At 41.4% G+C, this 17,935-nt stretch overlaps 1 protein-coding gene across 3 annotated transcripts in view; it reads right to left on the bottom strand.

The window, feature by feature from the left end:
- Window positions 1-1,390: 1,390 nt before the first annotated feature.
- LOC115156873 (cAMP-responsive element modulator) overlaps window positions 1,391-17,935 on the bottom strand; it is an 18,287-nt gene continuing 1,742 nt past the window's right edge. For 2 of the 3 annotated variants that reach the window (XM_029704668.1, XM_029704667.1), the window contains 7 exons: window positions 15,109-15,229; window positions 14,715-14,846; window positions 13,699-13,790; window positions 11,735-11,877; window positions 11,038-11,214; window positions 2,860-3,022; window positions 1,391-2,484 (listed from right to left, as the gene is read on the bottom strand). In XM_029704668.1, the coding sequence (XP_029560528.1) occupies window positions 2,340-2,484; window positions 2,860-3,022; window positions 11,038-11,214; window positions 11,735-11,877; window positions 13,699-13,790; window positions 14,715-14,846; window positions 15,109-15,225 (969 nt within the window). In that variant the 5' untranslated portion in view covers window positions 15,226-15,229 and the 3' untranslated portion in view covers window positions 1,391-2,339. Of the gene's footprint in view, window positions 2,485-2,859; window positions 3,023-7,121; window positions 7,351-11,037; window positions 11,215-11,734; window positions 11,878-13,698; window positions 13,791-14,714; window positions 14,847-15,108; window positions 15,230-17,935 lie in introns of those variants that run through there. The other variant, XM_029704669.1, reaches the window with a different exon arrangement.

Genomic DNA, 17,935 nt, shown 5'->3' with positions numbered 1-17,935 from the left:
GGAGGGTGCAAAATCATGCAAGCAGAACTGGTGTGAGGAAAGAAAATGAAGCTGCATCAGTGAAGTCTGTGCTCTCACATTCATTAGCAATACCCTTTAAACAGAGCAGTCATGAACTCTATGCATGTCCCACTATTCCTTATTTAGTGCACTACTTTTGACCAGGACCCATAAGACTCTGGTCAACAGTAGTGTTCTATAAAGGGAACAGGGGGCCATTTGGGACACAGCCTACCTGTTATTAGCAAGTAATTCACATACATTTTTTATAAAGACAGTCAAAATACCCAAGCATTAGCTCATCAGTACTTTCCGTGGTTGTATTTTATTTTTTATTTTTTTTAAACATGTGTACAGTATACTGGCACAGCACAGTAATGTTCCAAGACAGACAAAGTGGAGAACGATTGGTGAGCCATTCAGTAAATGGAAAATGTAGCCATTTTGAAAGAGTAGCATAGCAATAGTCATTTCAACATGGTCTTGGTAAGATAAGATTCCTCAGATGGCTATAAATATATAATTATTTAATTTAAAATTCCTCTGAGGGGCATGTCATGTTAATTTTCTTATTTGAACTGTGCCATTTGAAAAGAGCACATCAAGTAAAAGGCATACATGCTGACCACACCACTCGCGTCGCGTCCAATGCAAAATAGAACTTGGTTCTATTTGTGACGCTCAACGTGCTGCAAGTCCTGCCTCTCAAATCTCCTCATTGGATTTTAGGAGCATAGACCGACGTCCCATCTCCTCATTGGTTTTAAGGAGCATATACCCATGTGGGTGATTGAAAGATGAACTGAGGTCCACACTCTGGTCGGTTGTAGTAATGCTGTAAAGTCGGTTTCCAACCTCCATATGAAGTCCAAAGAAGAAAAAGAAGCCTGAAGGAAGGAGGAGAGATGAAACAAATTTGGTTTACCATTTTATCTGTGGATGAAATTGTCAGAGTAGAGGACCTTGTGCACTTCAGGTAAAATAACAACCCAATGTTTATATCCCAGGACAAATAAGCTAGCAACAGCAAGCTAGTGCGGTTTGGTCAGCATGTTAGATCCTTGCCACTGGGTCTTACACATTAATTCAAGTAACACATTAAAAGGCCCAGTGCGGTCAAAAACTAGATTTGCCTGCGTTTTAAACTCATTTCAAAACTATGAGGTTGGAATTATACTGTGAAATTGAAAAAAAATGACAATGCCCTTTTTGTGGAAGAGCTGTTTGAAAAGACCACCTGAAATTTCAGCCTGTTTTGGTGGGATGGTGTTTTGGTCTTAAATGAGTTAATAGACCTATAAGAAAGGGCATTCCAAACCTCTGCCAATAACAGCTCAGACCACTCCCAGACAGCCCAAGCTAAATTCTTGCTTGAGAAATAGCTCTTTGCTAAGAAACACATTTTTTTTATTTTTTACCACTTTAAGTGAAAACAATCACAGTAAGGTACTTCATTGTAACCCAGGAATTAGTTGCTATGGAGATAAAAACAGTTGCATTGGACCTTTAAGTCAAACATTTTTGAATTGACTCATATGGCCAAATACAGCATTCCAAAACTTCAATGATTCAGAAAGTGTATTTACTCATCACACTTCGTCCTGAAAGGGGTTAATCTAATTTCACAAAGGAATGTTGACTACAGCCAAGGTGAGAAGAGAAGTATAGTAATATAAGAACAACTCTAGCTAGCAGTGAAAAGTAAAGATAGGTAGTAAAGATAGATAGGTTTAGCCTGGTCCTAGATCTGTTGGTGCTCTTGCCAACTTGATTGGTTTCATTGTCAAGCCAAACATGACAAGAAGTAACAAGGAGTTGGCATGATAGCATAAACAGACTGGCACTTAGGCTAAGGTAGGTTGGCTTGCTGGTGAGTCTGCTTGCACAAACTTGCTGGCTGATAATGAGGCTCTATCGCAGGTCTTTAGCTTTTGCTTCTCCACTGTGGTGAGTCAGTGGAGGTGAGCGGTGTGCCTTCAGGAAGCACATGTACTTCCTCTTCCTCTGCAGGCTGGCTTCTCATTGGTTGCCTCCCTGAAAATAGCAAAAGCAAAACGCGGCTGGGCGAGACTTGTGTATTCACTTGCAAGCGCATGAGTGAGGACAGACAGGGGCCCTGGGCCAGAGCAAGACTTGACTTGTGCCCGGAGAGCACAAGCCTATGGCCGCCTGACAACCTCTGATGCAGTATCAAAGTGACTGGGCCTGAAAAAGCAGAGTAGACAGTGAAAGTAGTTTTTGTTCCAGTCTTTTAGAGCAGTCAGTCTGTAAACAGAACTATATGAGCCTTTTCAGTAGGATCTCTCTCTCCTGGCACAAGGCTGAGTACAGCTACTGAGCTACTCGTTCTTGTGGCAGTAAATGTCCTTTAATGCTCGGAGTTCCTCGATGAGGGTCTTGTTTTGGTTTTCCAGCACACCCACGCGGTTCTCCAGACACCGGACATACTCTTTCTTTTTCCTGCGGCACTCCCGTGCAGCCTCCCTGGAGAAGACGGGGGAAAAGAGATGGTCAGTGTGAGAAATTCCAGCACTAAGCACCAATCAAAAGTGAACAAATACACCTCAGACGATTCACATAACATCCACTCAACCTTTACAGCTAACCAATTATAAAAAAAATAAAAAAAATCTACAGGAAAGTGAGGAAACCGAAAGATGAGTATGAATGATTTCGAAATCTATTCCCCTTTCTCAGTTGTTAGCCAAATTCAGAGCAATTCAAGTCAAATGTGTCTGTGTCCCAAAAGGCACCCTACTCTCTATAGTGTACTACTTTTGATCAGGAACTCTGGTCAAATGTAGTGCACTATAAAAGGGAACAGGGTGCCATTTGGGACGCCAACTGCGTCCGTCTCACCTGTTCTTCATGAGGCGGACCTCCCTCTTGCGTGTGACCTCCTCAGTGTGCACCGGGGGGCTGTGCATGGACAGGGAGCCTGGGGACGCAGCCATCACCAGGCCCTGGGGCATGCTCGAGGTGGGCGAACGCAGCTGGTACGCTGGCATATCTCCAGTGGCAGCTAGAGAACACAGACAGAACATCAGGGTTAGTTTTGATAGTAATTTACTTAAATCAAGTTCATCACTTGCACAGAGAGACAGACAGGACATCAGAATACAAATTCCCACTTGTAATGACCAACTGTATTTAGCTTGCTGGGTGAAAATCAAGTACTGTATTTTTTTTGTACAGAATAAGCAACTGTAAATTAGACAAACAAAATACAAATATAGTAGATGGGAATCCTTAACGGCAAAAAAACTGACCACTTTCTATTAAAACGACCAGACAAGCCCAGATTCCAACAGACACAAGTGAATTAAGCAAAACAAACCTAATTTAAATTGTTATTTTTCTACAGACAGATTTAAGATCACAGCACAGCTGCCAAATTAGGGAGAGTACCGTAGGTTTGAGTAGTTCTGTCAAATCTGGACTGGGAGAGTGTGAGAATTCATCCCAAATGGCACCCTATTCCCTCTGGGCCCTGGTCAAAAGTAGTGCACTATAAAAGGGAATATGGTGCCATTTGGGATGCATTCAGAGCGTGATCCATGACGAGAGCCAGGAACCCTCACTTTTGACCCCTCTGTAAAAAGATTAACCAATGGCCTGTGACTTAACACCATGATTGATAGACAATCACCTTGCCCAACACAGTAGGCCTAACTCAATTAAAAACCATTTCACTGATTGGTTGATGTCATAAAAAACCTCTGAACAAGCAGCTTATATAACCAGTGTTCTTGTCTTTATCAGATTATCAACGTGCACATTGACATTAAAGAATAGAGAGGATATTAGCTTTATAGGCGATGGTGGGGGGGATTAATTACGACAATTATGTAAAGACAATTGTCATTATCTGGTTACTGGGTGGATAACTGCCATCAAAAGTGAAAGAAGAGACAGCATCACTGATAGCAGCCTACATTATTTGGTGATGATTAATTAAAAAACAATTTAAAAGTACAAAGAAATCCCAGAGGTTGCCAGGGGGGTAGTCTAGTGGTAGTGCTGCCGCCCCTGAACCACATATGGCCCTAGAGAGCGGTTCAATCCCCCATTCCTCGACTCACTTTCTATACTGCATACCTCTAAATCTATTTCCCAATCTACCATACCAGTCAAAAGTCATCAAGGCAAAGGGTGGCTACTTTGAAGAATCTCAAATATAAAATACATTTATTTGTTGTACACTTTTTTGGTTACTACATCATTCCATAGTTGATGTCTTCACTATTATTCTACAACGTAGAAAATAGTGAAAATAAAGAAAAACCCTGGAATGAGTAGGTGTGTCTTGACTGTTACTGTACATTTCTGACCTGTTCCGGCATTTAAAAAAAAAAAAAATAGAATACATACATATTTTTTTTAAATCTGAGGATAACACAAAAGCGTAAAACACACTTATTTCCAATGTGCTCCTCGGTTTAGGAATTGAGATTTTCATCCGATTGCTGGTATTTTGATAAATACCTTTCTAATCTCTTCTAATAGTAACTGCAAAGTAACTACAGGAGAGAAAAAACTAAAGATGTTTGTCACAAACTATCATGCTTACAGTGCCTTCAGAAAGTATTCACAACCCTTGACTTTTTCCACATTTTGTGTTACAGCCCGATTTAAAAATGATTAAATTGAGATTGTGTGTGTCACTGGCCTACACATAATACCCCATAATGTCAAAGTGTAATTATGTTTTCAGAAATGTTTACAAATGCGTTGCAGTGCTTGAGCCGTCACTACAGACCCGGATTCGAGCCCAGGCTGTGCCACTGCCTGCCGTGACTGGGAGACCCATGAGGCGGTGCACAATTGGCCCAGCGTTGTCTGGGTTAGGGGAAGGTTTGGCCAGCCAGGATTTCCTTGTCCCATCGCGCTCTAGTGACTCCCTGGGCGCCTGCAAGCTGACTTCGGTCGGTGTTTCCTCCGACACATTGGTGTGGCTGGCTTCCGAGTTAAGCGAGCAGTGTTTCAAGAAGCAGTGCGGCTTGGCAGGGTCGTGTTTCGGAGGACGCATGGCTCTCAACCGTCGCCCCTCCCGAGTCTGTAGGGGTTGCAGCGATGGGACAAGACTAACTACCAATTGGGTATCACGAAATTGGGGAGAAAAAGGGCAAGAAAAAAAAATTTAATAAAAAAAAATGTAAAACTAAACGCTGAAATGTCTTGAGTCTTGTCTTCAACCCCTTTGTTATGGCAAAACGAAGTAAGTTCAGGTATAAAAATGTGCTTAACAAGTCACAAGTTGCATGGACTTATTCTGTGTGCAATAGTGTTTAACATTATTTTTGAATGATTACCTCATCTCTGTACTCCACATACAATTATTTGTAAGGCCCCTCAGTCGAGCAATGAATTTCAAACAGATTTCAACCACAAAGACCAGGGAGGTTTTTCCAATGCCTCGCAAAGACCGGCACCTATTGGTAGATGGTTAAAAATAGCAAAAAGCTGACATTGAATATCCCTTTGAGCATGGGGAAGTTAATTACACTTTGGATGGTGTATCGATACATCCAGTCACTACAAAGAGACAGGCGTCCTTTCAAATTTAGTTGCAAGAGAGGAATAAAACCACTCAGGGATTTCACCATGAGGCCAATGGTGACTTTAAAACAGATACACAGTTTAATGGCTATGATATGTGAAAACTGAGGATGGATTAACAACATTGTAGTTACTCCACAATACTAACCTAAATGACAGAGTGAAAAGAAGGAAGCCTGTACAGAATAAAAATATTCCAACTCAATAATCCTGTTTGCAAGGCACTAAAGTAAAACTGCAAAAAATGCGGCAAAGAAATTAACTTTGACCTGAATACAAAGTGTTATGTTTGGGGCAAATCCAACACAACACACAGAGTACCACTCTTCATATTTTCAAGCATGGGTGCTGTCATAGACTAGGGATTTTTGCATCAGGTGTGTGAATACTTATGTAAATGAGATATTTCAGTATTTCATTTAATACATTTTTAAAAATGTCTAAAAACATGTTTTTACTTTGTCATTGGATATTGTGTGTAGATTGGTGAGAAAAAAATATATTTAATCCATTTTGAATTCAGGCTGTAACAACGTGGAATATGTTGAATAAATCAAGGGGTATGAATACTTTGAAGGCACCTATATGGCAAGAACAAACAATTATACAAAAAAAAAAAAAAATTTTGGTAACATTTATGAATTGATAATAGCCCAAATGCTACCACTGCACTAGTGTTTTAACGCATGAGTGAGCAAGCATCAGCCTGCAGATGTGAGGGGCTACACCAGGCTGAGCTCTTCTCTCTCTGTCGTCATCGGAGTGGATTACTGAAACTGGCATCGCCGACGCTGTGCTCACTGCTCTCAGAGGGCTCTGTTCTGTCTGTAGCCTAATCACAGCATGACACCCTGCTGACGTCAATCTGGGTCTCACTCGACGCATTTTCATTTCCCTGCCCAGATCTGCTTCCAGGAAACCGGATTGACGTCAACACACATCCACCACCCCTCTCCCTCGCTGATCCAGAGAAGCATTCTGTTTGAGCATTTCAGGGGGCAGGCAGACCGGTACCGGCGGATTGAGCAAGCTAACCAAACATTTACCGTCTTGTTCGGTCAACAGTTATGTCTAGCTTTTCACTACAGGAATGCTGAATGGTAATTATACAGTACTCTTGCAAGGTGTTCAAGTCTCAGAAAGAACTGTGGGCAAGATGCCTCTGTGGTAGCTAGCTATTAACCCTCAGTCAGTGCACGTCTCAGTTTGCTATTGGTTTCCTCTGTTCCCTTAAAAACACTCAGTATCTTGAAAAAATACTCTGAAGACTCCAAGCGAACTGGCACCTTTGGTAGACTACATAAATCTTTTTATCAACGCTTAAAAGTTCTGTAAAGACATTTAACCAACCCAACTTTAAAGTCATTCCTCACAAAAACAAAATGTATAAAGATGTATTTAGCCGTCGAAATATAGACGATGCAGATAGATTGATATCTGAATTGTACAACAATGCAGCTATACATTTTCAATTACTGCCAGCATGCAAAATTTCATTTTCTATGAAAATCTAAGTCTGAGAAACACTTAGAAAGATAAACTTAAAAACAACAGTTACATACCTGATTCAGTCTCATCTCCAGTAACAGCCATATATATTCTACTCTAACACAGGCTCCACAGAACCACACTCTTTTTCTGTCTTTATCAGACTGTCTTTCTGCCTGTGTGTGTCTCGCTCTGCCTGCATGGAGAGGTCACCCATCAACTTTGCACAAAATTACAATTAGAGACATTGACATCACAATGACATCACTGGCCCTGCTGAAGTCAATAAGACATTCCACCTCATGGCCCCTCCCCCTGCTCTTCTCCTGGATCAAATGCTAAAGTGGAGCTACACAATGCAGCGAGGCAGGGGGGAGGGAGGGAAAGACAGGGAGGGCTAGCTGGATATTTTTAGACCCTATGACGCAACTAGGCAACGGAGATCAAACAGGAGGTTAGTGTGCCCAAATAACAGCAGTAGTAGTACTAATGTGAGCACCCTGATTGAAGCAGTCCCTGAGGATTGGCTTTTACTACTTGTTAGGATATGATTTAAGGTTTTTCATCAGTTTCTCTGGAAAATAAGTCCAGCTGTAAAGAAGTACCATTGAAATACAGGGAAACTGACTTAAGGGAAACCATTACAATGCTCTGATGAACTAATCTAAAACCATTCATATACACCACCATTCAAAAGTTTGGGGTCACTTAGAAATGTCCATGTTTTTGAAAGAAAAGCACCTTTTTCATCCATTAATATAATATCAAATTGATCAGAAATACAGTGCAGACATTGTTAATGTTGTAAATGACTATTGTAGCTGGAAACCGCAGATTTTTTATGGAATATCAACATAGGCGTACAGAAGCCCATTATCAGCAAACATCACTCCTGTGTTCCAATGGCACGTTGTGTTAGCTAATCCAAGTTTATAATTTTAAAAGGCTAATTGATCATTAGAAAACCCTTTTGCAATTATGTTAGCACAGCTGAAAACTTTTGTTCTGATTAAAGAAGCAATAAAACTGGCCTTCTTTAGACTAGTTGAGTATCTGGAGCAGCATTTGTGGGTTCGATTACAGGCTCAAAATGGCCAGACACAAAGAACTTCCTTCCGAAACTCGTCAGTCTATTCTTGTTCTGAGAAATGAAGGCTATTCCATGCGAAAAATTGCCAAGAAACTGAACATCTCGTACAACGCCGTGTACTACTCCCTTCACAGAACAGTGCAAACAGGCTCTAACCAGAATAGAAAGATGAGTGGGAGGCCCTGGTGCACAACTGAGCAAGAGGACAAGTACATTAGAGTGTCTAGTTTGAGAAACAGACACCTCACAAGTCCTCAACTGGCAGCTTCCTTAAATAGTACCCGCAAAACACCAGTCTCAACGTCAACAGTGAAGAGGCGACTCCGGGCTGCTGGCCTTTTAAAAATGGACAGAAATGTTTTTTCTTTCAAAAACAACGACATTTCTAAGTGACCCCAAACTTTTGAACGGTAGTGTATACTCTATTGTTAAATCATGACACTGGTTGCATGGTACTGTAAGTAACATTACAGGGTCAACCAACCATGATTGACATTTCTTTGAGAAAAACTAGTCATGCTCCAGCCACTTAGAGAGCCTTCTTCTGTTCTTCTGCTAAATGAATGCAAACCCATGACTTAATGAAGCACACTATTTCAATGTAATGTAATGAAATAACTAGGAAGCCTAAGGACAGAAAGACCAGATGATTATAAAGTACAGACTGTATCCAAAATGTGAACCCTATTACCCATGGGTCCTGGTCCGAAAGTATTGCATTATATAGGGCAGTGTTCCCCAACTGGGGGCCCGCAGGCCGAATTTGGCTTTCAGGTGATTTTATTTGGCCACCTAAGTTCTGAGCATTTTTTTATTTTTATTGATATTTTAATAAAAAAAATATTTAGTTGCTGGACATAAGACTGAAAACACCAGCAAATCAGCTCCAAGTTACTTTAAATTTTGGAAATCTGTTCCAAAGTATTCCCACGCATGAGAGATATACATTCACTGGCCAGTTTATTAGATAAACAACCCCGTTCACGAAAATGGATCGCTCCTACAGACAGTGAGTCACGTGGCCGTGGCTTGCTATATAAATACGTCAGCCAGGCATTGAGGCATTCAGTTACTGTTCGATTGAACATTAGAATGGGCAAAATGAGTGACCTAAGCAACTTTGAGTGTGGTATGATCGTCGGTGCCAGGTAAGGCGGATCCAGTATCTCAGAAACAGTTGCCCTCCAGTGCTTTTCACGCACAACAGTGTTGAGAGTTTTCCGCAAACTGTGCGACAAACAAAAATCATCCAGTCAGTGGCAGTCCTGTGGGCCAAAACAGCTCGTTGACGAGAGAGGTCGAGGTAGATTGGCAAGAATCATGCAAGTTAACAGGCGGGCCACAAACAGACAAATAACGCCGCAGTACAACAGTGGTGTGCAGAACAGCATCTCGGACAACTAGTCGGTCCTTGTCACGGATGGGCTAGTCGGTCCTTGTCACGGATGGGCTAGCGCAGCAGATGACCACACACACACACACACACACACACACACCGGGCTCCACTACTATCAGCTAAAAACAAGAAGTAGCTCCAGTGGGCACGCGATCACCAACACTGGACAATAAAAGAAAAACATCCTGATTTAGGGAAGAGCATGCCATTTGGGACATAAAGAGATTGGAGTTCATGTAGCTCTTTACACTCATACCTGTGTTCTGGTTGAAAAAGGCAGATTTGGGCACTGATAAGCGCCTAAATTGAAACGCAGTGGCTTTCCAGTAACATACTATAAATGACATCAGAGCTCAGGCTCTGTGCTTCACAGTGCTGTATGGGTTTTGACTGACAGCCGTTCTGAACTTGAGCACCGCACGGGTCAAGAAGTTGCACCATCCCTCCTGCTAATTGGGCAACTTTTGCAGATTTTGGGTTGTCTGAGTGAGGGAAATCCTGTAAATGAAAAGGGCTCTATGCATTTTGGAAGATGAGACATTGAGGATTATAATAAATACCACTGATGTCATACAAGCAAGCCAAACACTGAGTCAAAATGTGCATTTCACATTTCCATGTCATGTACAGTATTAATGTTTATGATCACTATGTTTGATGTAGTTACAAGATGACATGGCGTCAAACCCTGGGTTGTTCTGAACAGAATGAGCCTGTTTGTCTGTTGTAAAGAGAATTCACTGAGGAACGCACACATGAATGCACTCATGACTCCTATGCACACCAAAATAACAATCCGTTTCTCTGAATTACCTTGTGAAAGCCTAACACTAAGATTTATTTGATAATAAAGCTAGCCATGTTGGCAATAGATACATTTTAAATAATTCCTATCTGACCCAGATTGTGTTTTTGGATTGAGTAAACAGCGACAGTAATTGTGTGATGGTGGGGATGCAGGGTTGTGTTCCAAACAAAACAACTACAAGTGTGCTTGCTCTAGTCCCTCAACGGCACAGCTAAAAGAGCTCAAAAAAGTACCTTAGTGTTGAAGACTTCTTTGAGTCATAAAAGTGCATTGAAATGACTTAGGAACTGTGCACTTTGGAGAGATGCGTGTCCACTTGGAGACACCAGTTAGTCCTCTCACTCAAACCCTTATGTTGCACCTACCCCACATGTTCCAAGAATATTCTTATCATATTACTGAATGCATCCACAGTATTTTCAGATTTCGTTATCAACAAATATGGTGAAAAGTACAGTAAATGTAAAATGCACATAAAATCAACATTGTAGTGTTTGGATTCAGTCTTGTCAGATGAACTGTTGTGTCCTCAACTTTAGTCTAATAATTTCCCCATGATCCCCAAACTGTTCCCTTTCAATTGCCACCATGCGTATGTATATGCTTTCCATATTTCCTCTGTAAGAAACATTTTAATTTAGACGTATCCACATAAGCCAATTCCCACGAGTGTAAAGGGTTCAGTACAGTTCTTACCTTGTATCACCACCTGGCCACCTTGCACAGAGAATAACTGCTGTCCAGAGTCCCCTGCCTGGGCTGCGTACTGCAGGATCTGGGTACCAGAGTTGGACATGGCCAGTGACTGTACACCCTGGAGGCCCTCACTGCCTGGGCTGGCTATCTGGATGGCTCCCCCCTGGGTGATGGCAACTGAAGAGGGACACACGTTTTTAGAAGTAAAGGGTTACTCAGAGGTATATATGGATGTTAGTGTGAATCTAAAAAAGGTCTCTGACCAAAACATGAATAATCAATGTGCAGAAGTAAAAGGGTGTGGGAGTTTATTTTGTCAACGAGTGACAACTGTCACACGCAGTTCTGCATTTTTGAACACTGGCGACAAATAGCTCATTACTGTTATCAGCCGTTTCTAAGCAGCACCTTTCGATCTATTAGATTAGATGTTTTCTTCAAATATAAAAAAAGCACTGTACTTTATGGATGGTAAGGTTGGGTCACTAGCTTATTGATGCACTACTGTAACATGGAGCATTTAGCCTCCACAATGAATCCTCAGTTTAAGATCTTACACAATAACACAAATTGGATATAGAACTTAATGTCACAATAGTGAGTGCAAGTCAACATTTACACCATAGTTGCGTCCCAACTACGGCAACCTATTCCTTGTATAGTGCACCACTTTTGACCAGAGCCTAATGAAACTCACTGTATTGGCCACAGCTGGTCTGATAGATTGAAGTTGGAACTTGAACTGAAGAAACACTGGAGGGTGGAACCTCATCTTCAGGTTTCTCCTCCTCAATTCTCGGAATTGAGGAGGAATCCGATGATAGTTCATTGAGGATTTTTCTGAAGGAAAGAGGAAAGCACGTAATAAACTACTCTGCTTGGATTGCTTTGAAATGTCAATGGTTATACAGTGCCTTCGGAAAGCATTCAGACCCCTTGACTTCCTCCATATTTTGTTACATTACAGCCTTATTCTAAAATTGATTCATTTTTTTCAAATCCTCAGCAATACACACACAATACCCCATAATGACAAAGCAAAAACGCGCCTTTAGAAATGTTTGCAAAAGTATTAAAAATGAAAACAGAAATACCTTATTTACATAAGTATTCAGACCCTTTGCTATGAGACTTGAAATTGTGCTCTGGTGCATCCTGTTTCCATTGATCATCCTTGAGATGTTTCTACAACTTGGAGTCCACCTGCGGCTCCCGAATGGCGCAGCGGTCTAAGGCACTGCATCTCAGTTCAAGAGGCGTCACTACAGTCCCTGGTTCGAATCCAGGCTGTATCCGGCCATGATTGGGAGTCCCATAGGCCAGCGCACAATTGGCCCAGCGTTGTCCGGGTTTGGCCAGGGTAGGTCATCATTGTAAATAAGAATTTGTTCTTAACTGACTAGTTAAAAAAACTAAAATAAAATAAAAAATTATTATAATAATAATAAAAATTTAATTGATTGGACATGATTAGGAAAGGCACACACTTGTCCATATAAGGTCCCACAGTTGACAGTGCATGTCAGAGCAAAAACCAAGCTCAGAGACAGGATTGTGTTGAGGCACAGATCTGGGGAAGGGTACTCTGGTCTGATGAAACCAAGATTCAACTCTTTGGCATGAATGCAGAGTGTCACGTCTGGAGGAAACCTAGCACCATCCACACGGTGAAGAATGGTGGTGGCAGCATCACGCTGTGGGGATTTCTTTCAGCGGCATGGACTGGGAGACTAGTCAGGATTGAGGCATAGATGAACGGAGCAAAGTACAGAGAGATCCTCCTCCAGAGCGCTCAGGACCTCAAAATGGGGCGAAGGTTCACCTTCCAACAGGACAACGACCCTAAGCACACAGCCAAGACAACGCACGAGTGGCTTCGGGACAAGTCTCTGAACGTCATTGAGTGGCCCAGCCAGAGCCTGGACTTGAACCCAATCAAACATCTCTGGAGAGACCTGAAAAAAGCTGTACAGCGATTATCCCCATCCAACCTGACAGAGCTTGAGAGGATCTGCAGAGGGGAATGGGAGAAACCCCAAATACAGGTGTGCCAAGCTTGTAGCATCATACCCAAGAAGACTCTAGACTGTAATCACTGACAAAGGTGCTTCATCAAAGTACTGAGTAAAGGGTCTGAATACTTATGTAAATGTGATTATTATTATTATTTTTTTTTTAAATTTGCTAAAATATGTTTACTTTGTCATTATGGGGTATTGTGAGTAGATTGAGGATATTTTTTGTTTTTAATCAATTTTAGAATAAGGCTGTAACATATCAAAATGTGGAAAAAGTCAAGCGGTCTGAATACTTTCTGAATGCACTGTATATCAAAATGTTGTCATTTAGCAGACGCTCTTATCCAGAGCGACTTATAGGAGCAATTAGGATTAAGTGCCTTGTACAAGAGCACAGACATTATTCACCTAGTCGGATCGGGTATTCGAACCAGTGACCTTTCGGTTACTGGCCCAACACTCCTAACCGCTACACTACGTGCTGCCCCAAATATATAAACGTACATCTTGTTCCATTTATAGTGCACTACTTTTAACCAGGGTCCATAGGTCTCTGGTCCAAAGTAGTGCACTATATAGGGAATAAGGTGTCCTTTGGGATACATAAAATTTTTATATATGCAATGTTTTCATATCTGCCTACCGATAAGATGGGCGTCTTGAGAGAATCTCTCTTCTTTTCTGTGTGTCTGTGACTGCCGACTCCCCACCTTCAAGCCCAGCTATAGAGGTGATCTGGAGCAAAAAAAAGTCTGAAAGTAATGCATAGACACGGTCCCTGTGTAGGGCCATCTCTGTCCATTTTAAAATACCTTACTGAAAACTGAAAAATAAGTCATTCCCAAACAGTATAAATCTCAGGTTGTGTTCCAAATAACACCCTATTCACAGGGCTCTAGTCAAAGGTAGTGCACTATAGGGAATAGAGTGCCATTTGTGACTCATTCTTTGTTGGGGAGTGTGATTTAGAGAAAAAAAAAAGGAAAATGAGCGTGACATGTGCCGATTTGTCTAATGCAAGCAGACAGTGTGTTTTCTAAGAGACTGCCAGACACAATACAACATCCGGTGCATGAAGGTCAAACTGATTAGCTTAAATCACAGACAAGGCTAAACCCATTTCTCAGACAAGGCCAATTAAGAGAGATTGCTACATTAGAATCAGAACACCCACACCTGTAGATGTGAAGATAGCCTTTGTTACATCCTTGGGATCACTGATACACAACATCAGAAACTACTAGCCTGGCCCCAGATATGTCTGTACTCTTCCTTTGTTACATCCTTGGGATCACTGATACACAACATCAGAAACTACTAGCCTGGCCCCAGATATGTCTGTACTCTTCCTAACTCCATTGCTGTCCTTATCAACGACATGACAAAGAGTGACAAGAATTTGGCATGATGGGACAAACAGACTGGCACTCAGGCTAACAAACTACAGCTACTCAAAACCATTCTGCAATTGTTCTATGGGGGGGAAAAAAAACAAACTACTGAATTACTGTATTGAGCCAAGACGAGTGACCCTTGAGGCTGCATCCCCAATGACACCTATAGACCACTACTTTCAAAAGTAGTGAACTATAGGGAAGGGAGGTACAAGTTGGGACCCAACCTGAGGGTATAAGGAAGGGATGGAGCTCTAGTAGCTACCTGTACAGTCTGCATCTGTGGTGACTGGATGACAGAGGCCTGAGGAGCCTGGATAACAGCCTGGACCTGAACTGTCTGCTCAACAGGTAACTGCACCACTGTCATGCCAGCGGAGTCTCCTGTTCCGGAAACCTGGAGAAAAACAAGAGACGTTCAATTGGTTTTACTACCCATTAACAATATTTCAGAAAAGGATACTCCAGCATCAGTGTGTCTAAATGTGCTTGTTTGTGCCATCATGCCAACTCCTTGTCATTTATTGTTGCGTTTGGCTTGATAATGAGAAACGGCGTTGGCAAGAACACCAGATTTGGGACCAGGCTTTAGATCCTGATGCATCTCTGAATATAAGAGTGATAGTGGCCACAACACACACACTACACAAAAGCGCTACCTGAGTATGTACAGCAGTCGGTGAGTTGGATTCGCTCTGACTTGGTTCTTCATCAGAGAGAGAGTAATCAACACTTCCATCCTGCTGTGATGACGCAACCGCTGTGTCCATGGTCATCGGACTAGAAATGTCAGGAAATTGAGCACAATTGAAGGGGAAGTTAACCATTTTTTTCCATGTGTCCTTATTTTCACTCTTCCTGTAGCTTGTAGTTGATCCCCCAAACCATAATTTTTTATATTTTGTATCATGACAAAGGAAATTGGTTGTCACATTTTTCTGAGTGATCACTTGCAATTGACTATAAAGCATATAAGAAAACACTCCACACCAACTCATATTACATCAAAAGCTCATTCTAAATTGTGTGTCTGCACTCAAATTCCACTGTGCCATGAATCCACATTTGAATGAAAAACATGAATAAAAACAAAAATATGTAAATATGGATTAATGGGACAGTGGAAAAACGAATCCAAGATTGAGTGCAGGGTAGTACTGAGCAATTAAACAGAAAAATAACCAACATTTCGGTTTTAAACAACTAATTGAGCAACGTAGGTTCAATTACTTTAATAACTTTTTATTTTTTTTAATCTGTGCGCTCGCTGCACAGTTTCTTTAGAGATAATCAGATCAAGCATTAACTGTGCGATGTAGTTCAGAGTTGTAGTTTCCAACAGGCCAATTTTCTAAATAGTTGAGCGCAGAAAACGTGGTAATTAACTACAATGACCATAATCCATTGTCCGCCCGCCTACTTGTCCAGTCTGTGGAGCAGACACGGAGAGAATGTGCGATCGAGAGGGATAGAAAGCAGTTGCTTCGCGAGGTATCTTTACCTTAAAAATAGATGATCTAAGTGATTGATAGTTGGTATTCAGCAGTCATAAAAGTATGCCTTATTTACTTTGAAGAACTACTAAAACAGTGATTTTGTCAGACATCATAGGCAGCAGCTCTATAGAGATGATGACTTGGAATGAAATAAAACAAATGTGATATACACAACTGAAACATTTTATTAAAGTAAAGTGATTAAAATGGTTAATAAGTGATAAGCAGTAATGACAGTCACTACAAAAGGTTGTTGGATCGAATCCCCGAGCTGACAAGGTAAAAATCTGTCGTTCTGCCCCTTAGCAAGGCAGTTAACCCACTGTTCCCCGGGCACCGAAAACGTGGATGTTGATTAAGGCAGCCCCCCGCGCCTCTCTGATTCAGAGGGGTTGGGTTAAATACGGAAGACACATTTCACTTGTACAACTGACTAGGTATCCCCCTTTCCCATCATGGGACTTTTATTCTGAGTTGTTACAGCATTCAATCCACAAAAAAGAAATCAAAACCGAAAACCGCGATTTTTTGTAATTGAATCAACCCAAAAAAAGCACTTTTCACTTGTGCAGCGACATCATTAAGAATGGGATTCTGTAATATATGAGTTGGTTTGGAGTGTTTTGGAACATTGCCAAAACATGTAGCACCCACCTGGGTGATGCCATGACTGCTGAAAAGCGCACAAAAAAAACCCACCCCAATAGATGATTAGATAAGAACAAATGATGCTCCCTTAGGAAATGTAAGTCTAAGACTATTTCAATATTATATCATTAGATAAAAGCAATTCATGTTGTCATTTGTACAGAACAACTGCCTGATTACTCAAAAACAGTGCTGGTTGATTGGGCTGCCATCAAAATCAAATAACATTTTATTGGTCACATACACATGGTTAGCAGATGTTAATTGACCATGCAGTAATATCTAACAAGTAATCTAACAATTTCACAACAACTACCTTATACACACGTGTAAAGGAATGAATAAGAATATGTAACAGAACTGTTTGCACATCTGTTTTATTTAACTAGGCAAGTCAGTTAAGAACAAATTCTTATTTACAATGACGGCCTACCCCGGTCAAAACCTAACCCAGACAACGCTGGGTCAATTGTGCGCAGCCCTATGGGACTCCCAATCACGGCCAGTTGTGATACAGCCTGGAATCGAACAAGGGTCTGTAGTGACGCCTTTTGCACTGAGATGCAGTACCTTAAATTGCTGCGTCACTTGGGAGCCCATTAGCTAAAGTATTGTGTTAGGGTCCTCCTGTGCTGTAAACATATTGATTAAACTGGGATACACACTTTAAAGAAATGCAAGGAACGCCTAGTGTCTTTGCATGTTGGAGAACAAATGCCATCAATTCGAGGGCTTTTGAATAAGTTACAAGTGGCCTACTGTCACTACAGAACAAGCCCCTTCAGTGACAATGCATTACATGAAACACATTTCAAACGTTTGATTTAATTAAAATATTCAATTAAACATTGTGTGAAACGTGATTGTTGCGTTTGCTTGGTTCATGTTTTCCATTTTTAAATGGTGCTTTCAAGTCAACTGGGACCTCGGGGGGACGAGGTCAAAACATGAAGTCAGTGATCTTCAGGTCGGAGCGCTATAAAGAAACCAGAGTTTCCGATTTCGAATTCCGAGTTGGATAACCGTTCCAAAAGATTTTTCCCCGTCAGAGCTGTGCCCCCCGGCATTACTCCCATATAGCAAAGACAGCCGCATGTCTGTCTGAACACAAAAGGGGAGGATCCAGAGTTTCGAAGCTGTCACTCTGAAATTGTTCATTTGTAGCGAGCTAGCTTATAACATATGTAGCCATATTCAGCACCTAAACAAGATAGACTTTGGGTACATTTATTAACAGGGTATTTTTTGTTAGCAGGCTAACTACCTTTCCAAAAATTGAACGTGAATGGAGTAGCGTAATTTATGCAGCTGTAGACAAACGCTCGAGAGAAACTGCGACTTA

Source organism: Salmo trutta, chromosome 21 (genome assembly GCF_901001165.1).
Source record: "Salmo trutta chromosome 21, fSalTru1.1, whole genome shotgun sequence".
Taxonomy (NCBI): domain Eukaryota; kingdom Metazoa; phylum Chordata; class Actinopteri; order Salmoniformes; family Salmonidae; genus Salmo; species Salmo trutta.
This window is presented reverse-complemented; position numbering and strand designations above follow the sequence as displayed.